We start from the raw sequence: 26,169 nt of genomic DNA on the forward strand, positions 1-26,169 counted from the left end.
ACTTTTACGTTGGATGCCCTTCCTGACACAACCCTCTGTATTTATCCGGGCTTGGGACCGGCACTGGCTTGTGTCCCCTTGCGGCTACAGAACAAGTAACTCCCCAAAACAAAAAGTAATATTTTATTTGTTTATCTATGAATGAAAACTAACTTGCTTCAATGCATTTTTCCTCTAATCTGTCAATGGAAAGTGGAAACCCGAGAATATGACGAATATCTGAAAATGCGTCAGTTACAAGTACTTTCTGGTTGATCGGTCTTTGTCCCGTTTCATCTACTAAAACTGTCACACAAAAAAAAGATATCACAACGCGCAAACAGGGCACAATGCATGCACACACACTACCATATACTACTACTACTACTACAAATGCCACTAACCCAATGGTTCTTCACGTTTTTATGATTCTATTTCTTTTTTTGCACAACACAGCGTGTATTAAAACATTCAAAAAAAAATCACAGTGTAGTACTGTGACAGTTACACATTGACTACTGAACAAACAACATTTCCCGCAGCACTAATTGGACAAGCAATGTCATGTGATCATCAGAAGCCAATGAGTCAACAAGGTGTCCTCTCCAAGCACTGTCCGACAACCTCTAGAGTGGGAAAGCGTCCGTCGTTGGCGCCTCGACGCTTTGTCATCTTGACATATTGTCTCGGAGGCGGCGTGCGCTCAGATTATAGTTGGTGTCACGTGTTGCGACCGCTCAGAGGCACAATGAATCATTGGGCAGATTAAACCTCAAAATCCCTTTGAGGATTAGTCCTTTCCCCGATATAGCGTTTCTGCCAACACCGTGGAGGATACAGTACATTCCATTTGGGTCACATGACGTATGGTGACACTTATGCTATGCTACCATTTAAATCTTCAATGGAGTGGATGAAATCCCAAGCACATCAAGTTATCACACGGCCCCCTTTCCACGTGAAAACAAAAAATAACAGAGGCACCATATTTGTAGTTGCTCTGCTTCGCTGCAGCGACCGTCGTCCGTGGCGCTCGCCCCCGCCTCATCGTCATTCCTTCAATCTAATTAAGCGGCGCCATGCTCGCCGTTCGGGATGAACTCTGTAGCAAAGTCCGGCAAGCTGACGTCGGCTGAAATCCAAACTAGGGCTTGCGCGGTAAACAATTGATAAAGCGCAGGCTGCTAACCGGGAGGCTTTCCTGGTCCTCCCGCGGCCCGCCGACTCGGCCCATTCCCAAACGTACGCCGCAAATGAGATTTAATGGTTGACACTGTTGGATCAGCACAAAACCACCAGCGGCTTTGGTATTTCGGGTTTATATGATAAATGTCTAATCCACAGTGGGAAATGAGAGATTGTTATCAAGCCCCCCACCACCCTTCTCCCCCATCCCCTTCCTCTTGCCACCGCTTCTTCCAGAGATGTGACAAGAACAGCCTTGAGATGACGAAGTGTTGGAATGAAAACAGAATGTGTTCAGATCTCTCTATATGTAGTCGGTTATTCACATTCTCACACCTAACGTCTCTGTGTGTACCTGTGTGTGTGTGTGTGTGTATGTGTGTTTGTGTGTTTATGTGCATGTGTGTGTGCGCACGCCCACACGCAGGTGCCACCTTCGACGTGGCCATGCGCTTCCTGTCCGAGTGCCCGTGGAAGAGACTCCAGGAGTTGAGGGCTTTGATCCCAAACGTTCCCTTCCAGATGTTGCTAAGGGGGGCTAATGCCGTGGGCTACACCAACTACCCCGACAACGCCGTCTTCAAGTGAGTCGCCCGTGTATGTGTGTGTATGTTTATTGTATCGCATACAAATACAGGCCACACTTTTTCAGATCCACAAATATATTTACAAGTTTTACATGTTTAATGTTTTACATGTCTTCAAGTTTTACAGTTTTTCATGGAGACCTTCTTTTTCTTCTTCTTTGTCCACTGCTGCAATTGATTAGAAGAAAAATGGCTCCCGTGTCACAACCATTTTTTTTCCAGCTCCCAATCTTTAAAACGAAAAACGGGAGCGATCGTGTTGCCGTTCGTTGGAGACAACAAGGACCCCATCTTCAGCGCACGAGTGTCCTTCAGTTCCATAGCCCGCCTCACCAAACCACATGACATACTCTGACACCTCGTGTGGCGCGTTTGAGGGCCCATAAACCCATAAATAACACGTCCTATTCGCTTCGAGCCCTTTCCCAAATAGATTCATTAGTCAGCTCCTTGGCATAGGTGACTCATGCCCCCACACACGCACACACACACACACATGAACACACATGCACACACTCTCCAAGGTGTAAGACCCCCTCCGCACGCACACGCCGGTTGCAGATAAATTAGTTGTGGCTTTATGACTAATACGGCAGCCCACACACACACATGGACACAGACCACCTCCCCTCCCCGTACCCCGTGATGTTTTTGTGGCCTCTTGCAATTTGATTATTTATCCCCCTTCTGATTTTTATGCTTCTATTCATCCCTCATCTTTATTTCTCTCAATGCCGCCATTGAAAGGGGAGACGATTAGGATTAATGTCTTTCAGCCATTTGCCTCCATCACGGCTTTCATGCGGTCTCTCGACATTTTTTTTTTTTTGTACTACAGACTGCAAGTGAAATGGCCCAAAGCGTCGCCATTGACATGATGGAATCAACATGTCATTCCGTAGCATCTAATTGATTCAAAGTGTGTTTCATTGACTGGTCTGACAAGTTCTCCGATGCTAACGAGGAGCCTCCTGTCGCTTCAGGAGGATGAGGGGCGGGGCTTTTTAACACAGGCAAGAATAAAAACAACAAAATTTAGGACGCCGGCCTGTTTGCGCCACGATGCTGAGCAGCAGAGGCACTTGTGTAAACACTGGACACAACGGCTGATAATAATCCCCTTGTGGCTCGCTGTTATATGCGGGTGTTTGTTGAGCGGTACAATGGGTGTCGCTGTGACAATGTTTTGTTAAAGCAACTGCAGTCGGGTCTGAAAAACCTGATTAGGGTTACCATGTACTGCAACAAAGGCAAGGATTCCCCGCTCTTTCTTTTTATGGAAGGATTTGAACAGCTTATACCGGTTCGCATGTGCGGTGTTATCTGCGATAACACCTCGCGACACCTAGCGACAAATCTTATTTGAAATGTGTCGCATCAAAGTTATTGGTAACCTCAGGCCTGGGAGGGGATGGTGGCTTAAAATGGCTGAGAATGCCACAGTAAGCCAAAAGAGATGACTTTTAGGGTCACGGTTGGGTTCACGTTGGGGTGCAGCGACTTTGTTTTGTCGAGGCTTTTTGTTTTGTGATTTCAAATTTCAAATGGGAAATAATCTTATTTGTATGAACTTACAATATTTATGGTGCTAGCAAACCACAAAACATCCAGCCATGATCGGATCACATTGGTTTCCTCGCAACAAATTCCGCTATATGTCAGCTGTGTTGTTTTTTTTTTTTTGGGTGGGGGGTCTTTTTCGGTGCGTGGGAGTGTTTGTTGTTGATTTTTATTTATTTTGTTTGATAAGGTGATACAACAAGAAAGTTGAACTAAATTGAATCAATGGGAAAAAATAGGAGCAACTGGAAACGATTAATTGCATTTCCATTCACTTCAATGGGGGGAGATGACTTAGGATGTGAATGAAACGAATTAAACCCGTTTCTTTTCCTCTGTGTCTCACTGTAAATCTTACTGGCTTCACCTGGTAAGCGACTCTCGGTGCAGTCTGCAATACAGTGAGACCTCAACTTACGAACTTAATTGGTTCCCAGACAGAGTGTGTAAGGTGAAAAGTGTGTATCTCAAAAAAAAATTCCCATCGGAAACCATTAAAATGGGAATAATCCGTTGCCGGGTTTCCATAAAATATACTTTTCAACTAAATAAGCCTTAAAACTACACACAACATACCTTATTCTATATATAATAAATGTGCTATTGTATTGTAATGAAAGAAATACACTGCATTGTATCATAAAGTGACTTTATTTACATTGGATGATGGTCATTTATGGCTTGATGGAATGGCGTTGGAGGTCGAAGGTCAAAGGGAATTGCTGTTTGGAAAGAGAGGCGCATTACATGACCACTGTAATTAAAGAAATAAACTGTGCTTTAAAATAAAGTTTTATTTACCTTTTTGATGGTCGTTGATGGCTTATGGAAGGAGAGTCACCTTCCATAAGGACTGTTGGTAACTTAACCTCTGGTGCTGTTCGGTCGTGTGCTTCCGCCGAAGATCACTCCGCCAGCCGTGGTGGGTGTGTATTATGAAAATAGTGCTTATTATAAGGTTTAATTTTCATAAATTTGACGTTTGTAAGACAAAAAGTTTGTAAGTTGTGGTGTTTGTAAGTTGAGGTCTCACTGTATATTACAACATTCCTCTTCACCCTCGGACTTCAATTACAACACCCCAACCTGCCACCTTCAGAAGTTCTCTGACGACTCAGCTATTGTCGGCCTCATTACAGAGGGAGACGATAGGGAGTACAGGGGACTGACAAAGGACTTTGTGGACTGGTGCCAGCAGAATCACCTCCAGATCAACACCGGCTAAACCAAGGAGCTGGTGGTGGACTTCTGCAGGAAACAATCGTCACCTGCACCATTGAACATCCAGGGTTCGGACATTGAGAGGGTGACCTCCTACAAGTACCTGGGTGTTACTCTCAACAATAAACTGGACTGGACAACAAACACGGATGCCCTAATCAAAAAGGGACAGAGTCGCCTCTTCCTCCTCAGGAAACTGAGGTCTTTTGGAGTTCAGGGGTCACTCCTAAAGACTTTCTATGACTCTGTGGTGGCATCAGCCATCCACTATGGCATTGTCTGCTGGTCAGGCAGCATCACCACCCGGGACAGAAAAAGACTGGAGCGCTTTGTCAAGCGGGCCAGTTCTGTCGTGGGCTGCTCGCTGGACTCTCTAGAGGAGGTGGGCAACAGACGGACGCTAGCTAAACTAAAAGCTATGACGGACAGCCCCTCCCACCCCCTCCTGCCCATCCTGACAGCTCTGGGTAGCTCCTTTAGCCAGAGACTATTACACCCGCGCTGCAAGAAGGAGAGGTACCGCCGCTCGTTCCTACCGACTGCTGTCAGGCTTCACAATTCCCAATGATCACATGTGAAAAAAAAAAACCCAAAAAAACTGGACACTTGTAAATATGGGTTGTTGCAATATATCTAAATGCATTTCTTGATTCTGCACTATGTACAGTCTTGTTTATAGAACGGTTTTTGCACATCTACATTTGCACAGTATACAGTTGACATTTTTATTTTGTTATGCTTAGAATATCTTGTTTTCTATCCTTTCACCCCCACCCCAACCCCATCTCTTTTCAATTGCTGCTGTGGACTGCAAATTTCCCCATTGTGGGACGAATAAAGGTATTCTGATTCTGAAGATGCTATGTTGTTGTCGTTGACGGATTGTTCAGATAAGTGCGTCGCTCTGTACTGGTGTACTTGTTTGCTTACGTGCTATACAAATAAAGTGGAATTGAATTGAACCACTGGGGGAACAAAATAGGGCAGCTGGAACCGATTAATTGCGTTTCCATTCATTCAAATGGGAGGAAATGATTTATGATGCAAATGTGTTGAGTCTTCACACGAATAAGTGACAAGCCGTGCCCGTGACGTAATCCATGTCTCTCTCCAGATTCTGTGAGGTGGCAAAAGAGAACGGCATGGACGTCTTCCGCGTTTTTGATTCGCTCAACTACCTGCCCAACATGCTGCTGGGCATGGAGGCCGCCGGCTCGGCGGGGGGCGTCGTGGAGGCCGCCATCTCATACACGGGCGACGTGTCGGACCCCATGAGGCAAAAATACTCCCTTGATTACTACCTGGAGCTGGCGGAGGAGCTGGTCAAAGCTGGAACGCACATCCTTTGCATCAAGGTGTGCAAAAGAGAAACCACGTTGGGTGCGAACGATGCATTCTGGGATTCATTTCAGATTTTTTGCTCTCTTTTTGCGCTTCTAGGATATGGCTGGCCTACTCAAGCCTCAATCCAGCAAGCTCCTCGTCGGCGCTCTGAGGGACCGCTTCCCGCACGTACCCATCCACGTGCATACGCATGACACGGCCGGCGCCGGCGTGGCCGCCATGTTGGCATGCGCGGAAGCCGGAGCCGATGTTGTGGATGTGGCCGTGAGTACTCCCGACTCGAGAAGGAAATGAGCGAGCCACTCCAAACGCAGCCCATGTCCTTTTTCCATGCGGCTTCCATGATAATGGACGGGCGCCCTCGCATAATCCCATTAACATGAACAAATATGATTTGTTTTCATCATGTTTGCATGAAACTGTTCTTTCGACGCATTTGTGGCTGCTATTTGCAATTTGGGCTTCTCCACATTTCCGTTCTACCCACCCATGCTCCCATTGCATGCTGATTTTTCCATTACCGCCGAAGAACGTCAAATTGTTTATTTGCATTGTCTGGATGCAATTTAAGCATGGGGGGGGGGGGTTGTTGAGATCATTTCCTTTTCTGTTATTTTTGTATCTTCCGCACACCAACTCTGCCATCTTGGGGACTCCCAGGTTGACTCCATGGCTGGAATGACGTCCCAACCCAGCATGGGAGCAATGGTGGCCTGTGCCAAAGGCACCAAGATGGACACCGGTAAGTTTATTTTTTACCCCTAAATAAAAGCGAGTGCGTTGTGTACGGATGCTATTAACTCATTCACTGCCATTCCCAAATGTATTCAGGGCCGAAAAAGCGCTGGTCAGACCTCTGGCAATGTTTTTCCGTTCCACGAGGGAGCACCATTTGCCTTTGGTCATGTTAGCGCTTTGTTACAGCTTCAGCTGTTGTTAAAGCGCTCTATAAATAAACATGTATGTATTGTATTTTCTACAGCCGCCCCCCCCTTTCAAGCTCAGATAACTCCAGATCCATATCATTTAGGAATTAACTTTTTCTGATGGAAGAAGAGAGTCTAAGGTTTCTTATGCTGAATTGAATGTTTATGTAGTCCTAAAAGTCAATATTCTGTGAGTCCTGCAATTTGAGAGAAAATGACAAAAACCCTGGCACTGGAGTGAATGAGTTCGTGGAACATGTCTTGGCCCGGAGTGATTTGCGTTTTCGATAAATGAAAGCAACATTACAGATTGAAAGTCGCAAACGCGACGGCGTGTCAGAGTTTGGCCAATTATGAGATGGAGGAGGGGGAAGGTAGCGGCAGCCGCACAAGTGATCAATAATAAAGATGTTGGCTGGCTTCGTTAATGGAATCATTTCAAGTTGTGCCTGGAAAGAACTAAAATGGTGTTTGATTGTCACAGCATGAGAGTGGTACAACATATTATCAGTCCTTGTGAAGTGAATCGATACATTTATTTTGCGTGTTTTAAGATAACTGCTCACTTGTGGAGATTTTGCATCCGATTGTTTTTCATCCTACATCCATCCATCCGTTTTTCTGATGAGCTTTATCCTCGCAAGGGTCTCTCACATATAGACTAACAATCATCCACGCGCACCCCGAGAGACAATTTTGATTGTCCAATCAACCTATCATGCATGTTTTTAGAATGTGGGACGTAACCGGAGTACTCGGAGAACACCCACATTGGCCTAGGGAGAACATGCAAACTTCACACAGGCAGGCCGAAGCAGGGATCGAACTCTGTACCTCTGCACTGTGAGGTCGACACTCTAACCACCAGACTACCATTTTATGGAGGATGTGTGGGGTTGTAGTTTACATGGCTCCACATGGTCCACTTCGTCCACTGCAATTGCGACATACATGAAAACGGCTAGCGATGTCGACACTCCCAAATACTTTCTTTCCTTTAATTAAATAGTCGGCCGGTAGGGCTGCTATAGAGTGCCTTGTTGTTGACCACGAGTGTAATTCACGCAGGGAACATCGTAAGAGTGACGAGGCATCTTCATTCTCTCAAAAGCTTTCATATCCAGAAGCAAATTTCTCTTATTATATTCCGTCAAGAATTTCCATCAAGCCTGCCCATCGTCAACGCATGTGCACTCTGTTCTTCTTGGGAACACCTGCCGCGCTCATCTTTTCATTCTCACCAAACAAGGCGGCCTTGGATGCTTCAAAATGTTCCATTGCGTTCCTGACCTTAGACTATATTCATCACCTCACGCCACCTTCTTTCTTTTTTTTGCCCATCTGGGTTCCCAAGCAATAATGAGTAGTTTGCTGCAAGCTCTCCTTCCTCTGACACGTGCTCTCGCCGTCCTCCAGCCTCCTCCTTAGTGGCATAGCAATTAAAAACACTTTCCATGCACATTTGACTATTCACCTCTTTGGCAAGCACTTCCATTGTTTGTTGATAGTAATAAGTGACTGTTACTGCATTTGTCTCCTCATTCAATCACTGGCACACTTGGGGGGTGACATGATATTTTTTTGGGTGCAAAATCTCAGTTTGTGTCCCTCTGATTTTGTTAATAACAGCTGCTAGGAGTGTGCATTTTTTGACGATGCAGCGTCAAAAGCACACGTGGCACATCTGTTGCACATCAACACGTACGGCTATTTTCGGATGCTGCTCCTTTCATGTTACACAAGGTGGAAGGCTGCACAAGAGGGATTTTGGAACATATCTATTTGCAAGTTTGTTTTTCCCCCAGGTTTTCAATGGGGTTCCGGTCTGGGGACTGAAATTTTGTGTTTATGGGGAATCTTAATTTTTCAGTCAGGGACTGTTATTTAATTTTATATTTTATATTTTATATTTTATATTTTATATTTTATATTTTTTGTTTGTTTGCTTGTTTGTTTGTTTGTTTGTTTAATTCTTCTTCTCTCCCTTCGGGCTTTTCCCTTCAGGGGTCGCCACAGTGAATCAATGTCCTCCATCTAACCCGGTTTTGTGCATCCTCTTCTCTCACACCAGCATGTTTCTTTAATTCTTGATTTTTATTATTTTATTTTATTTTGTTTTTCAATTGTAATTTTTATTCATTCATTTATTTCTGTGTAGGCTCTCAGTGGTACAGGAGTGGTCCACCGAGGAAAATGTTTCTTCATCATCCGAAGAGCTGGTATCTCTGGCCCAAAATATATCCCTAATGGACAGAGGTGGCGGTGCCAGACCTCTACTCTGATAGGTCTACGGCTCCCCCAACCTTAGAGCATGGACCTATCAGAACAGAAATCTGGCACCGCCACCGTTGTCCATTAGGGATATATAGAGGGCCAGAGTTACCAGCTCAACTTTAGTTCGCTGACGAAGCTCTTTGGATGAGAAGCGAAATGACCGGCACCTTCAAAGAAATGCACATAACGGCTGAAAAAACATTTTCCTCTGTTCATTCATTCATTCATTCCATACATCCATCCATTTTCTGTTCCGCTTATTTCTCATTAGCGTCGCGGGGGTTGCTGGAGCCAATGCCAGCTGTCTTTGGGCACGAGGCGGGGGACACCCTGAATTGGTTGCCAGCCAATCGCAGGGCACACAAAGACGTACAACCGTCACTCTCACACAAGAGTTTTGATCTGCCTGCCAAGCATGTTTTTGGAATGTGGGAGGAAACCGGAGGACCCGGAGAAAGCCCAGTCGGGCCCGGGGAGAACATGCAAATTCCACACAGGGAGGCCAGAGGGGGACGCGAACCGGTGACCTCTGCACTGTGAAGCCGGCGTGCTAACCACTCGGCTATTGGGACACTTATGTATTTATTTATTTATTTATTTATTTATTTATTTATTTATTTATTTATTTATTTATTTATTTTATCCCACGTGAGCAACAGTCATATTACTTGTTCATTGCTGAGGATAAGGAATATATGCGTGTGAATACTGCACAATGGACTCTGACTTTTCCAAAAGTCATCTCAGTGTCTTTTTGATCGCAGTTGGCTAGCAGCGCAAAGGACATTTGGTTATGATGTTATAAAAAATATATGCAAATACTTGTGTTCCCATGCTCCTTAAGTTTTATTTTAAACTCCGTCTCAACTTCAGCAGTTTGCCCCATAAAAAGCGTGGAAGCGTCGTGCGTGTGCATGTGTTCATTCTGTGGCGCACTCTTTGGAATAACATTTCTATCGACACCGCTGTAACTGATGTGCGCGGCCCGCGTCAAAGGTGCCGCATCGGCGCCGTGATGGATGTGCGGAGGAGTCGAACCAAGCAGACACAAATAAACGGAGGCGCCGACTTCTACCTCCTCACTGAACATTTCAGGCGCCATTAAGCTTTTAGACGCCAGGCTGGAAAAGTCCGCGCAAAGTCGACGTCGATAATGATGCCAATAAGTGGCCAAACCACACTGTTGTTTGCCTTCCGGAATGTATTTAAAGCTGGTTTGTGGTCGCAGGTATCGCTCTGGAGAAGGTGTTTGACTACAGCGAGTACTGGGAAGTGGCTCGGGGCCTCTACGCTCCGTTCGACTGCACGGCCACCATGAAATCCGGCAACGCTGACGTCTACGAGAACGAGATACCCGGAGGGCAGTACACCAATCTCCACTTCCAGGTGCCTCGCGACTATTCTCTTCCTGTCTCCATGTCCCCCATAAACACCCCACGCCCACTCCCCCCCCCCATGCTCAATGAAGTAAAATGGCGTTTTAGTTTCATGACCGACCTGTGAAATTGAGCGGATGTCAACACAAGCCACACTGTACGTCTGCGGGTCCAGCCGTGCCGGTCTAATAATAGAGCGGCTTCTCCACTAGCAGTCATGCTGATGTGTCACACAAACAAGAGAAAACGTGTTTGCCAGTTAGTTCTCCCCACACCCGCATAATCGAATGTGATGCGGTACGAGGGGGGGGTTGGGGGTACGTTGCCTTTACCAACATGACAGGGCTCGGTTTGAACATTATGTGGAGGTGTACACTTCGGCATAGTCAGCGCTGTCATCTCAGAAAGTCAGGCATGCATTACAATCGTAATTCTCCAAATGTACTTGTGGTAACGTGGCTCTCCCTATGGGTATGCTGAAGAATTGCCACTTTCAGTTGTGTTTAACTTTTTAAAAAGTATTTGCCGGCACATTTATTTTATTTTATTTTTTTAAGTGGAATTCTTTTTTTAGGTCATTTAGAAAAAAATAAGTACAGCATTATTTATTTATTTGTGTATTTATTTATTTATTTATTTATTTATGTATCTATTCATTCATTTCTTTCTTTCTTTCTTTAGTTTTAAATGTGCATATTTTTACAGTATCTTATGAAAACTAATTTTAAATCATGAGAATATTAATTATCCAAATGTACTTCTGTGACATTGCCTAGAGGTATGGTGAAGAATCACTACCTTCAGTTGTGTTTCACTTTTTACAAAATTTGGTGTTTTGTGACATTTATTTGGGCACATTTTTCTTTTTTCTTTTTTTTTTTATTTAAATGCTGTGCGTAAATTTTTTTAGGGGGTCATTTATGAAAAAAAGTACAATATTGTTTTTTTGTTTTAAAAGTACATAATTTTATAGCATCTTATGGTAATTGATTTTAAATCATATGATGACACAATTTCTGGATTGGTTGGTGATACTGTGGGACCACAGCATTCAGCACTCTGGACAGCTCCACCACGACTCCAATTCCACTTTGCATGATACATGGAGTTGATAGTTTTTCCAGTTATTTTTTTCTTCCTTTTGCGGTCCCCTGGTTGTGGTGTTACTACACTACAATTTGGACATCTGTGTGTAAAAATCCATCCAAAAAAGTAAGAAATGAAGTGGGCCGTGTTCCTAATATTGTGGCTTATCCTTGAGTCAGTGACAAGCGTTAGAAGATGACCCAGAATTTCTGAGTGATCGTCTCACTCACGCTTTTCTCGTTGTCGTGTGACTGCAGGCGCACAGTATGGGCCTGGGGAACAAGTTCAAGGAGGTGAAGAAGGCCTACACCGAAGCCAACAAGCTACTTGGAGACCTCATTAAGGTGAGATGTGAAGATGAAACACGCCCAACATCACACACTCACAATTACATGTTGCCTTCCTTCCTGCAAGTCACAGAGAAATGAACTTGCAGAGTGAATGTGACAACAGTGTCCTTCCTCCATCGGTGTTGCATTTTTGTCTCCTCAGGCTAACTTTTCTATTTTGCGGCGTTGGTTGTCAGCTTTCTTAGAGTCCACATTGAGATGAAGATAAGATGACATTTCAGCTTTGTGTGCCCGGCAAACAGAACTTGGCTTTTGCGTCTCCTAGCTCTATGCTAACACATAATGGCAAACACAGTAGACGGGCTAACACAATAGCATTGGTAGCATTATACTGTGCCGAGTATGTTATGTCACCACTCTTTGAGTAAATTGATTATCGAGCTTGATTATGGAATCAAGAAGTTTTACATGAAGGTACATCTGTGCAATGACTGAACTGATTTTACTCTGATTTTGCCTCCATTTTCAATTGCGAACGTTAAGGATGCTCTTCTTTTCAATTTTGCGTCTTCCTCCTCACCCTGTGAAGTGCCTCCCAGGGACAACGGTGACTTGTGCACATATTTGTCTGTTTTAGCTGTCGCTGTCTCTCGATCATCATGCCTGTGTAATGAGAGGCTGTGAGGATGCACACACACACACGCCCACTGACAGACATTTTCAGGTTGAGCACTTCGTCACCGACTGCAGGACTGCACATGCACAGTTGCTGTCAGTCTTCACCTTTTTTTTTTTGCTTCAATCCATCATCCCCAACCGCTTGCACGCCGCCTCCATTTGCTCTTGACTCACTCGTCTGTCTCTACCTCATTTTGATTAGAATCCTGGCTAGAATCTCTAATCTTCGCGTCGTTTCCCCCACTTCGCCCCACTCTCCCTGTGTCTCGTTATCGCTTCGGTCTGCTGTCTCCTCCTCTGATGACAGGTACCATTCTTCACTGCTGCTGCTTTGCCTGCCTGGATCCCTTGACACTGTAAAAGCTAGAGAGTTGTTTATACGCTCACACACACACACACACACACACACACACACACACACACACACACACACACACACACACACGCACACTCTCTCACACACACACACACACACACACACACACACACACACACACACACACACAAAGGAGTGAGAAAGATGAAGACAACCCTCGAGACAGGTTTTAGGAGGAGGGAGAGGAAGCATGGAGGTATTAACAGAAACACCCAGCAGAGGTGAAAGTGTGTGATAGCATCTGCGTGTATGAGGGAGTGCGTGCGTATGTACCTGAGGATGGGATATACTGTATATATATATATATATATATATATATATATATATATATATATATATATATATATATATATATTGTGTGTGAAATTATGACTTCAAAAGATTGGAATATTGACAGAAAGAAATCTCTCAGCATGGAAAGTGAGTGTTTTATTGTGATGACAAATGCTGCTGGTAAGTAGAGCAAGAGAAAGTCATGATTCTTCAAGACTCATGAGAAAACAAAAGGCAATGGCCCATTAACTTTGCAATAAATAAGCAAAGATTGGCCTGAGGAACTGCTGATAACATTGAAGAAAGTGAGACTTGGGATGCACAGTCACGTCGCAGTCTGCCTTTGGTTGAGTTTGATTTCAGGTTTTGTTGTGTTTATTTTTCACTTCCAGGACTTGTGTAATTGCCACTCTCAAGATTTTAGCCTTTAGTGAAGATTTATACCTTTAAACAGGCCTTCTTTGAGAAAAAAAATCCACTGAAGGCATTTTTTGGTTGTCATTACCACGGCTGCCAGTGAAAAGTGCAACTCTGACTTAGGTTGTCCCCAGGAACTCTCCTCATCACCATTATGCAAATGAGTGCTCCATCTCACATTATGATCCGGCGTCATAAATAATCAATAGGCAACATGTGATGTTGGTGAATGTTTTGCAAGCCGGGCGCTCGCGTGGCACTCATCTGTCGGGTCCTTCAGGTGACGCCATCCTCCAAGATCGTAGGCGACCTGGCCCAGTTTATGGTCCAGAACAACCTGAGCCGCGCTGAGGTGGAGGAGAGGGCGGACGAGTTGTCTTTCCCGCTGTCGGTGGTGGAGTTCCTGCAGGGCTACATTGGAATACCTCATGGAGGATTCCCGGAGCCCTTTCGAACCAAGGTAATACGCACGCACACATGTATTTTCACACTTAACATGTTAAAAAAAAGATTACATCTAGAGCGCACAACAAATTAATGAAGAACTCGCTTTCAAATTTGAAGTCAAAAATAATGTCTGTTACTGTGAATTTTTGGTTCGGACTTTAGCAAGCATCATGGAAGTTTGATTTGCTGTCGCAGGCCGAATAAAATGGTGTGGTGGACCAAATCTGGCCCACGGACCTTGACTTGGACACCTGTGTTGGAATTCAAAAAGTAAATATTGGAAATTTTTAAAGTGCTTCTTTTGAACAACAAAACAACAACAAACCAGCCCTACTGTAAAACTCCATGAAAATAATGTCAAGATGACATCATCGGCTCATTGCGCTCAAGCTGTGGGCATTTTGTGCACGGCAAGCACGGCACATTGTCATGTTTCTTTGATGATGTCCAAAATAGTTTGCCAGAAGTCATTTGCATCATCACAGGCCATCCATCCTGTATTTTTTTTCCATGCAAATCCGAGTGGGAAAGTGCCCCGTGGCGTTGGGGTCTTGTATTTACGTCCTTTAGCCCAGAGCCCAAATTTAATTTATTGACAATGAGCATGGCAGTGTGCTGTTTAATAATTAGGAACGAGCGAGCAAACAGCCTTTATCTTCATTTGCTCGAGCGTTCTGTGAAGGATGCAGCGTCAATAATGAGCGGGCTCTTCAATGACACGGCCATCTTTGAAGTGTCGTCGTGACGCATGCGTCGATTCGACCGCAAAGTGACTAAAAGCTTGGCGCCAAAGTCCGCAATGTATTTTTGGCCAACATGCAATTTGGGACAATTTTTGAAACTTTTAAGATCTCTCTCTCTCCTCTGAAGTCAAAAGCGGGTAAAGCTTTTATGGAAAGGCGAGAAGTACGCGGTGAACTCGGCCAGCTCTTAGCACTTCACCAAGTCTTCCGAATCCCACAAGGACGTTACTTTGACCGTAACACATCTCACCCGTCTTTCAACCTTAATGGAACATGACTCTCCTGCTTTGTGCAGGTACTCAAATCCCTCCCACGCGTGGAGGGCCGACCCGGCGCCTCCCTCCCGCCGATGGACTTCAAGGTGCTGGAGGACGGGCTACGAGCGGCGTACGGTGAAGAGATCACGCCTGAAGATGTCATGTCGGCGGCTATGTACCCCAAAGTGTTCCAGGAATTCAAGGACTTCACATGTGAGTTGGGATCATGCGTGGACTGCGTCAAATTCTCATTGTATGCTTTAAAGTCAGCAATTGAAAGGATAAGTACATTATCTGCAAACTCGAGACAACCATTTAGTTACAGACACCACAAAACAAATCATGGGTCCGTTTGCTCTAAGATTCTGAAAAGGACCAAAAATGTTTTCTTTCCCTGGCTTTTGAATTGCAAACTTGAAATCCGTAACTTTATGTAGCCTTACGTCTGTGTAAGCTCTCAATCGTACAGGAGTGTCCTTGTATGTATTTATGTATGTAGCCTCATGTATGTGTGTCTATCTATCTATTGGATTGGATTGGATTTGCCTTTATTAGTCTCGAAGTGGAGAAATTTACTTTTCACAGCAGCAAAGTGATGAAAGGGATGAAAGTAGAAAAACAAAATACAGGAACCGCTGGAAAGGCAGCCACTCTCGCGGCGCTGTCTTGAAGTCGAACAAAAAAAACTAAATAACAAATAATATGACAGCACAAAGACAATATGACTACACAAAGACACAATCCATATCCATTCCACACGACGCACAAAAACACAACGTGACAAAAGAAAACACAAAACAAGACAAAAACAACAACAAAAAAGCAAGGCCGTCAGCAAGCTGGGTTTTTTTCAGCATTTTTGACCACGACATTCATCAAGGAGGAGACTGTGCTGAGCGATTGCGCCTTTTCGGCAGCATGGATATGCCAGTACTGTTTTTGAATGGGAGGAATGTCGGTGCCATTCGACTGTCATCCCTGGACAGCTCTGGGGCCATTGTGCTTTTTTTGCGCCTGTAATGGGCAGCATCTTCACAGCCCCGCTTTGTTCAGTGGAAGGTCTGTGCTGTTGGACAGTCTGCGGCTGGATGGATTCATGGCTTGAGGAGCCCGCGATAAGAAGGAAGGAGTGTCAGCGCAGAGCGCCGATGCGTATATGGAACTGTCGCGGGATGGAATTGAAGCTGATTTATGGGGGACAGGAGATGTGAGACAATCTCGTCTCGTCAATGGATGCTACAGCTGCGTGTTTGCTTTCAACATTTAGCTTGTAGTGGACATGCACATTCCCCCATGATGTCCCTGATCCACTGGTGAAGAGACGCTTTGATCCTCTCTTTCATCTGGAACTGCTTTATGTATAAAGAGGGTACAGAAAGTGCTTAAGAATGAATGTCTCTCTGTGTCTTTGTGTTGTCATGTTATTTGTTATTTACTTTTTTTTTGTTCTTTTGACTTCAAGACGGCGCCGCGAGAGTGGCTGCCTTTCCAGCAGCTCCTGTGTTTTGCTTTTCTACTTTCATTTCTTTCATAACTGCTGCTGTGAAATGTAAATTTCTCCACTGCGAGACTAATAAAGGCAAATCCAATCCAATCCAATCAATCCAATCAAGTGCTCTCATGAGCACTTGCGGACGGCTGCCTACTCGGGCGCCATCTTGGACTCCTATAGTCTGTCTATCTATCTATCTATCTATCTATCTATCTATCTATCTATCTATCTATCTATCTATCTATCTATCTATCTATCTATCTATCTATCTATCTATCTATCTATCTGTCTGTCTGTCTGTCTGTCTGTCTGTCTGTCTGTCTGTCTGTCTGTCTGTCTGTCTGTCTGTCTGTCTGTCTGTCTGTCTGTCTGTCCGTCCATCTACATCTAGCTGGGTAGCTACCCACCTAGCTATATAGCTAGCTAGCTAACCATCCCTCCATCCATCTATTCATCAATCTATCCCTCCATCCATCCCTCCATCCATGCATCTCCAGCTAGCTAGCTATCGTACCTACGTACCTACCTAGCTACCCACCTACCGAGCTAGCCAGCTACCTAGCCAGCAAACTAGCTACCTATGGAGCTAGCTATCCAGCTCACTATCTTTGAGGAGCAATTTTGCTAATTAATTACTTCATTTGAGGAGAATTTTTCCCTTGTTAATCCCAGGGATTTGAAACCATAATGAGAGAAGTATGATATCTTTGTGTGTGTTTTCGTGCGTGTGTAGGCATTCACACATACATGTCGATGCATGCACACTGTATATATTTACTCTTTTCATCCTTCGCTCTAGCTAACTTTGGCCCAGTGGACTGTCTGAACACGAGGCTCTTCCTGGATGGACCAAAGATCGCCGAGGAGTTTGAGGTAACTTTTGGACATTACCCACAAGCAGCAGACCGGAAGTGACCAATATTATCTGTTCTTTATTTGAAACGAGACTTTCATGAGTCGTTTGACAAGCGTGACTGTCTCGATAAACGATGAGCTGCGGAGAGCGTCACATACTATTTCTGCGTCGAGCTCGATTGACTGTGGAGTAGCTCAACTGCCTTTCATCAACAAGCAAGCGACTCTCTGCGGCAGCTGGGATGGAAGAAGAAGAAAGGGGAATTTTCTTTTCTTCCCCCCCACCCCCACGACCCCCTCATGTTACCAAAGTAGTTCATGTCTTCATTCCAGTCAGGCAGTCATCCATCTTTCATTGCCTTTTTGCACCTGCTACAATATTTAGTCCTCGTCGGTGAAATGAACACATTCACATCCGCCTTGATGAATCATTCCTGCTTTTTCGACAATATCAGGAATCTCATTACGGGTTAGTTTTCGAGCGTGGCCGAGGGTAAAGCGTGATTCATTTGACGAGAGCAGAAGGTCTTCAGCTCGGTGTTAATTGATTTTTATATTGCCCGGGACCTGAGGAGCAGTACTTCATTGCTGCTGCGTTATCAAAGATTCAACAGTTGCATTGATCGCTCAGATATGCTGTTGACCCAAACTGCAAACCGCTAACACGCCACTCAACCATACACAGAGATTTTATCATTTGTTTTCCACACTTTCTTGATAAGGTCGTTTGCGCTGCCCCATCGGTCATCCATCTCCTGCGGAAAATAAGGAGCCGTTTGTCCTCATGACACTGGACATTCCCACCGGACCGCAGCGAGTTGCGAGAGACAAAATGAAAGTGCATCCAAATGTGACAACTTTTTGCATTTCTCACAAGCGTTGCTGTATCGTTTGTGAAAGGAGACGACTGAGATAAATGGCACTGCAAAGAAATGGCAAGCGTATGATTTGTCCTCTTGCCGGAGAACAAATCATAGACTTTTTTTTCTTGCTGTCTGGTGATTTTGTTGACATTTTTGGGGACATCCAAAGGTATTTAATCAAAGTGATCCAGTTCAAAAATTATATAAAAAATGTTCAAGGTAAGTATCATGATTGGTCGACATTGTGATCATAATGTTGCATAATGCTTGTCAGCTGTACCATGCCACAACAACGAGGCGCTCGAAAGCAGCCAGGCATGCCTGATGCCCCAGTTCAGGTGCTTGTTGTGAAACCTAACATTAAAAAAAACATTTTTTTAGATATGTCTGCGCATCTGCATTTTTGCGTTTCCCTCCATGAATTGTGCAACGACGAGGCGTTCTAAAGCGACTATGCCTGCCCTTTGCCCCATCTCAAGGACAGGTTGTAAAATACGATTCACCATTCACCATGACTTGTGCACAATTGCTGCCAACAACGAGGCACTCTAAAATAACCATGTCCGCCCAGTGCCCCAATGCATGTGGTGCCAGTCTTCTTATTTTCATTTTTTGCAGTATCCCCCACTACCCTTGTGCAACTTTTTTTTTTTTTTTTTTTTCACATTGGCTCGCACACATTCTCTGCCGACAATGAGGCGCTCTAAAATGGCCACGCCACCCCTTGTCAACGCACTGGCTGCCAAATCTCTGTTCCTTTCATGTGATTTTAAAGGACAACCAACGTCTCCGGACAAGTTGTGTCCATAATTTGTAAAATGGTTTCAAATGACTTCTACTGAGTGTATTTTAATAAGATTCCACCGCATATAGCTATATTTTACGTTTTAAGACTCGCGCTGAATATTCAGGAAGTCTTGTTTTTGAGTTGGTGACGAGTCCGTACGTGACGTCACGAAAGGAACGCCCCTGACCGAAAAAAAGACGCATTGTAGTGGTCCTTCCATCACGTCAATGTATTTTGCTGTACTTGTTTGGTCTGCGGACCTCGTGTTGCACCCAAAAGCCGCCAGAAGAGGGCGTCCAAGCTCCATATAAGGAATTTATCAGCCTGTGGTAACGGAGGTGGCCACAGGAGGTCGCCTCTTTTTCAGTGAGACATTTCCCCTCAATGTTGCCTCAAAATGGCACAAATAAATTCTTTAATCGATTGCAAACATGTATGCTTTCCTCTTCAGAACTATTTGAATCATATTCATAACTGGATGTGTAACAAGAAAGCATATTTTCCGAATCTGAAGCCATTGTTTTGATTCTCCAGCAATGCAAGACGTCTTGGCGTGACGTCACGAACTGGGGGCGGGACTTTCTGAAAATGCCCAATTCACAGCTCAATTTTTTGCAGATTTTGGACACTCTAAGTCATTTTTATTGGTGTTTTGCATTTGAATAAAAATATCATACTGCGTGTTTTGGGTATTTTAGCTATAAAACATTTTTCTGATGTCAGTTAAGAAACAAAAAAGTGACGTTGGTTGTCCTTTAAGAATAATAATAATGCATTTTATTTCTAAGCGCCTTTCAAAACACTTGAGGACACTTTATAGTTACGGGATAACATTTATTTTTTCTGCGGGTGAGCAGCAGCACTTTCAAAGCCCCGATGGATGAATGAAGGAATTGAAATGGTCTGAACGATTGAGTCCGACCACGACGCGCTACTTTGCAAATCCTCAACTTGTTGACATGTCGAAAAAGTAGACAACGGAGGAGCCTCTGGCGAACGTCTCACACTTCATAGCCAGTCCCTTGCAAATCTCATCAAAAAGTGTTAAAGGCGGCATCTCTGGTGCACGCCTGCATGCACACTGCTGTCACTCACCCACACACGGAGGGGCGGCTAATAAAAACCTCGCCTTGGCCGGCGTTGTGCTGGTGAGTCACGATCATTTTAATTATGTGTGACGGCAATGTAAACTTAGATTGGCACCAAAATGGCTTCCAACACACACGTGCTGTCACATCACATATTTGCTGTCGCCAACACACACACACACACACACACACACACACACACACACACACGTGTGTGATCTCAATCCAGGACGGGTTATTAATAAAGTCGCCTTCAGTCCAGTGTGAAACCTGTTTTGTGTCGAGAGCTTTTAACGTGTCGTTAGCTTTGTAAAAATATCTCATGAACATTATTGCGCGCGACTTGATTGTTTAAGCCGAGAAAAGAAATTACAGGCCGGCTGCTTTGCACGTTGCACTTGACTCTGTTGAAAAAGAAAAGTAATCGAATGAGAGATTTAATTTGGCGCATCACAAATACAGAATAACAATGAAGGGAAGGGGGGGGGGTCTGCTTAAGCCGCAGTTGATGCCAGTACGGCGGGATTCCGTGAGTGACACGTTACGCTTCAATTGGTCTGTCGGTTTAATGAGATTGGCGCTCCCCAAGGTTAAGCAAAACCATTTTTTTATCAACGTATTCGGCGATGTCTTAATTTTTGTTCTGCGGCCCGCAGGTGGAGCTAGAGAGGGGCAAGATCCTGCACATCAAGGCGCTGGCCCTGGGTGACCTGAACAAGGCCGGCCAGAGGGAAGTCTTCTTCGAGCTCAACGGGCAGCTCAGATCCGTGCTGGTTAAAGACACGGTGGCCATGAAGGTACGACACGATGGAATGCAACAACCACAAGGATTTTTATTCGTGGGGAGGGGACTTTGCGATGACGAGATTTTTCTTCACACCTGTAAGCACACTCGTATCAATGACGGGATGCTTGAAATCTTCCTCCTCCAGGAGATGAAGTTCCATCCTAAGGCTCAGAAGTCCATCAAGGGTCAAGTGGGCGCCCCCATGCCTGGAAAAGTGATCGAGGTCAAAGTGGTAGTGGGTGACAAGGTCAGCACAATGTCACACACAGTCATTTCTGACTACGCTTCGGTATCTCCGCTGAATATGAAAGGCTCAGAGTTCTTGCGCTCTCATGCGAATGTTGCTAACGCTAAATGACAAAAACCGTAGTCATTCTCGTTCGTTGTTCAAATTTACTTTTTGACTCACCACAACCGGCGGCATGAAAATTCCAAAACTTCCATCAGATGTGGACAAGAATAAATACATGAAAGGGAACATTAGCCATCAAATGTTTATGCTAGCAGGAGAATCGCGTTCAACACCGCACAGTCCAGGTTACGGTTTTGCTGGCCCAAACAATAAGGTTGCCTTCACTTTCACCCTTTATGGGAAAGTACTAAACGCCGTGAAAGGATTCAGGTCGATTCCAAACTAGTGGCAGTCAACGGTGATATGTGACTTCGTCCCTCCCACTCGTATCGTTGCAGTCACACAGTGGCGACACAATGACCAATGATTGACATGTCACGCCATTAAACAATGGAGAACTGTTTCACAAAGCAATTGCGTGTTTGTGCGCGTCCGCATATAATGCCCATGCCACAAAACACCTGTCACTGTTCCCGCGGCAACCAAGGCTGGCTTTATTTTAGCTTGAAGATTGAAAATGAAGGTGTCATACTTTTATCCATTACACTCACTCTGAAGTCAAGGCACTAGGTTGGGCCCCCCCTTTTTGTAACCCATTCACGATGTGCAAAAATGTGTCCACTCCAATGCAAGGGTTTTTGTCATTTTCACTCAAATTGAAGGACCCACAGAATATTGAATTTTAGGACTACATAAATATTCAATTCAGAGTAAGAAACCTCACTCTTTTTTTCATCAGAAAAAAAATTAGTTCATTCCTAAACTATATGGGTCATTGCGTCATCTGAGCTTGCAATGGGGGCGGTTGTACAAAATACACACATATCGATTTATACAGCGCTTTAACAGCTGAAGCTGTAACAAAGTGCAAACATGGACAAAAGGCAAATGCTGACCCCTCGTGGGATGGAAAAACATTGCCAAAGGTCTGACTACCACTTTATCGGCACCCCCTGCAAGAAAAATCAAAACTCAAATAAATTTGGGAATGGCAGTTGATAGGACGATTTTATATACACATCCTTAAAGGACAACCGACGTCTCCGGACAAGTTGTGTCCATAATTTGTAAAATGTCTTGAAATGACTTCTACTGAGCGTATTTAAAAAAAATTCCACCGAATATACTATGGTACCTCGGTTCTCGAACGCCTCACAGTTCGAACAAATCGGAGTTCGAACATATTCAAGATATTCTTGCTTCGTAGTTCAAACACCAATCAGTGTTCGAACGCCAATACGACGCGTGAGTGCGTACGCGAGGGTGGGGGTGCTGAGCGGCGTACAGGTGTATCGCTTTCTCCGTGACCAACTGTTATCGCTTGCGGACGTGCTGCGTTTTGCTCTTGCGTTTAATATAGGTGTACGAAGAGTTTTAGCCACTAATCATGCCTCAAAAGAAAGTAAGTGCTGCTAAAAGTGACAAAAGAAAAGTAGTGCGTACAACTATTGTATTTAAAAAAGAAATAATTGCAAAATATGAAGGTGGTGTGCGAGTGTCTGATCTGGCGAGGGAATACAGCATGGCGAAATCTACGATCAGTACGATATTAAACAATAAGGAGGCTGTGAAATCGAGTGATGTGACCGTGGGAGTGAGAGCAATTGTCATTGGATAGATATTTTAAAAGAAAAGAACATCCTGTAGCTGAGTCATCCGTAGCTGTCACGTTCCGAGCGAGAGTGGCAGCAGCTGACTCGTCGGAACGTAGTGGAATGTTTGGGATCCCAAAGCAGACACGTACTCATTAAGCAGGATGCTTATTCACAAATAAAAGAAAAAAGCGAGTATGAAGGCAGGGGGTGATCCGACCTGCTTACTACGCCAAAAAGCAAATGGCACACGAGGGTGCAAAATTACGCAATCCCGGAAGATGACATAAATTTACGGGACGCAGGAAAAATACCTCGGATCGGATACACTCGCGCATCGAAGGAAGAGTCCAGGTACGGTGGCGAGGTGAGTCAATCATCCGGCATTGGCGAGGTGATCGCGAACCGTATAAATGCCCCGTGTCCGTGATTAGAGAATAACAGCGGGTGGAGAACGGCCGGGAGAGGCAGCCCCGCCCCCGGCTGTCAACTCGCAAGTGACAGGAGAAAAGAGATGGCTTCGGTGTTCGAAAAAAATCGCTTTTCGAACAGGGTCCTTGAACGAATTATAGTCGAGAACCGAGGTACCACTGTATTCCATCCATCAGGCTCCACAAATAACCCGCACAAGCCGTCTGTACAATTTGAAGAGAACATACAAGCAAGGGAACCAGCTATTAAGTATAAGTTTCTAGTGTGTCTGCCTGCATCTGTTGCTGTTGCAATATCACAACTTCTAAGATGTACAACCCAGAGCTCCTTGAGACACTTTATGCAAAAAGCCTTTCAATTCCATCAAGCCATCAACGACCATCACAAAGGTAAATAAAATGACTTTATTATACAGTACAGTTTATTTCTTTAATTACAATACCTTAGCACATTTATTATACATAAAATCAAGTATATTGTGTGTAGTTTTAAGGCTTATTTAGTTGAAAATTGTGTTTTATGGGGACCAGGGAAGGGATTATTCTCATTTTAATGGTTTCCTATGGGAAATTAATGTTTGGAATACACACTTTTCACCTTACGCACACTTTCAGGGAACCAATTAAGTTCGTAAGCCAAGGTATCACTGTATGTAGTTTACTTTATAACCTTGCGTATCGGTAGTGTGTACCGTTTACTTCAACATTCTTATTTCAGTCTGATATCAAATTTCACCCTTTTATCTCGTAGCTGATAGGCCCTTTTGAAATGATGTCATTCCCGCCCTCTGTATAAATAAACATCTCGGGTGAGGGGAGGGCAGAAGCTTCTCACTCTCTGTGGGCCTCTCACTTGACCGACCATGTCTCTGCTGTCCACAAGATTAAAATAATCATTTTGTTCACCGCCTTGGTTGCTGCTGATTTTTTTCATCATTTAACACCGTGAAGAACCTGAACCAGAAAGAGATCCATCATTTAACTCTATCATTTAATCTTATCAGCAGTGAATGGGTTAAGTTGCACCAAAGTATAAATTGCGCCCGCCTGTCCCACTCCAATTCTGACGCCATTATGTCTTCGCAGGTGGAAAAGGGTCAGCCCCTTTGCGTCCTCTCCGCCATGAAAATGGAAACCGTGGTCAACTCGCCACTGTCGGGCACCGTCAAGGCAGTCCACGTCGTGACCGATTCCTCCCTGGAGGGCGACGATCTGATCCTGGAGATCGAGGAGTAGAGTGAGAGGGCGGAAAGTCGGTGGGTGGGCGCGGCCTTCTGTATAGTTTGCTGCAAGTAAGGTGGGTGGGGGTGGCAGGGTTGACGGCTTTGTTTTTGGGGTGGGAATCTGCAGATAGCAAAGAGAATAGAATAGACACGCACAATAACACGTGACAATGTGAAATAGTGATTATTTAGTCATTCTCCACGACATGGACTCGTTTCGCTTGAGCGACATTCTATCACCGGCGTTAACAGTAGAACCAGCAGAGCCATCGTTTTGACATGTTTCACAACTTTTGATGTGGTATTACTCCGCATAGATAGCTTGCCGTTGCTCCCTGGCCTGTTGGCTCTTCCTTATTTTGTGCATCTTTCAATCCCGGTTTCCACCACAAATGGCGCGCCGGCAAAGCTGTTGGTATCGTGATCCATTTCCGGCCAAAACAATAAAAAATTACAAATGAAAATAATAACTGAAATAAAAATCTTCATAAAGAGAGAGAGGTTACATCTGCTTCAAAAATATCTGAGGATGAATTGCTCACCAGTTGACACAGTGAGTCCGATTTAAATAGATAAATGAATGAATGAATGAATGAATGAATGAATGAATGAATGAATGAATGGTCAAATGGAGGCAGTCAAAATCAAGCAATGAATGCTTGTTGACATCATCCTCCCATTAAAAAAATAGTCGCGAGGTGCGCTCGAGTTATTTTTTTGTGCCTTACTTGCGATTTTCTTCTTTGAAGGGAAGCGCAGTTAAGTGTTTGGCACCCAACGATGATATTTGGTAACAGCTGAGCCGCGTGCAGGGTGGCCGCCGCACGGGACATTTGGCATTCCGCTGACTGGTTCCGTTGTATACTTTTATTTTACATTCAAAGATCACAACAGAATTACCGTGAATTTCGTTAGACACCGGCGTGGAAAATCATTTTAGTCAAGGGCGTACTTGTCAAATCATTTCTCCATCCTGGTCATCGCGGCGTTAAACGAACTTCAACACGCTATCGTTAGTTCAGAATTTATCAGAGCTGATGTGCTTTTATGCCAAGTCCATTGTGGGAATATGTGAGCCAGTAGGAAAGTCAAGACAATTCGTGGGGGGGTATACCAGCTTGGCGTTAAAGCCCAAGTCATGTTACTGTATCAGTAATATCAGCGAGCTGTCATGACTCCACATCACGTCGAAGTAACGGCTTGGTGAGGCGCGAACGAGACGTGAGGTAGACCCCGCTGTGTCCCCCATACTTCCATCCCTTGCCCATGAAGCTCCACTGATTACTTTCTTCATTACTACTCTGTCAAGTTATGTGAAATTAACCGGACTAATGAGAGATCCCTGGCAGCAGTGGCACGGCTCCCATTCTTTGTGTGCCCTAGCATACATTAGGCTAATTGTGTGTGTAGGCAGATTTCCAAGCAGCTCCCACCATGCTGCACTTCCAGAGGTTTACAAAATAATAATAATAATAATAATAATAATAATAATAATAATAATAATAAAAAACAGATCCTCAATGAGATGACATCTTGTTAAACACGCAAGCGTTCTTTTGTTCCACACGTCCGAATACGAGGCCCCACCCTCCTTTCCCTCCTCGTCAATGTTGCTCCTGCCATCATCTCCCTTCATTACCATCCTGCCGTCCGATCGGCTCCGCCGCCGCCGTGTCTACC

General features: G+C 44.5%; 1 protein-coding gene across 1 annotated transcript in view; it reads left to right on the forward strand.

Annotated features, from left to right (window-relative positions):
* pcxb (pyruvate carboxylase b) overlaps positions 1-24,985 on the forward strand; it is a 174,457-nt gene extending 149,472 nt beyond the window's left edge. The window contains exons 16-27 of the mRNA XM_088990514.1: positions 1,592-1,748; positions 5,647-5,887; positions 5,973-6,140; positions 6,537-6,618; positions 10,305-10,462; positions 11,796-11,882; positions 13,853-14,032; positions 15,058-15,232; positions 17,311-17,384; positions 20,761-20,901; positions 21,037-21,138; positions 24,353-24,985. Of these exons, the coding sequence (XP_088846640.1) occupies positions 1,592-1,748; positions 5,647-5,887; positions 5,973-6,140; positions 6,537-6,618; positions 10,305-10,462; positions 11,796-11,882; positions 13,853-14,032; positions 15,058-15,232; positions 17,311-17,384; positions 20,761-20,901; positions 21,037-21,138; positions 24,353-24,502 (1,715 nt within the window). The 3' untranslated portion in view covers positions 24,503-24,985. The remainder of the gene's footprint in view (positions 1-1,591; positions 1,749-5,646; positions 5,888-5,972; positions 6,141-6,536; positions 6,619-10,304; positions 10,463-11,795; positions 11,883-13,852; positions 14,033-15,057; positions 15,233-17,310; positions 17,385-20,760; positions 20,902-21,036; positions 21,139-24,352) is intronic.
* Positions 24,986-26,169: the final 1,184 nt, after the last annotated feature.

Source organism: Hippocampus bargibanti, linkage group LG02 (assembly GCF_051943395.1).
Source record: "Hippocampus bargibanti isolate YZ-2025 linkage group LG02, ASM5194339v1, whole genome shotgun sequence".
NCBI classification, from domain to species: domain Eukaryota; kingdom Metazoa; phylum Chordata; class Actinopteri; order Syngnathiformes; family Syngnathidae; genus Hippocampus; species Hippocampus bargibanti.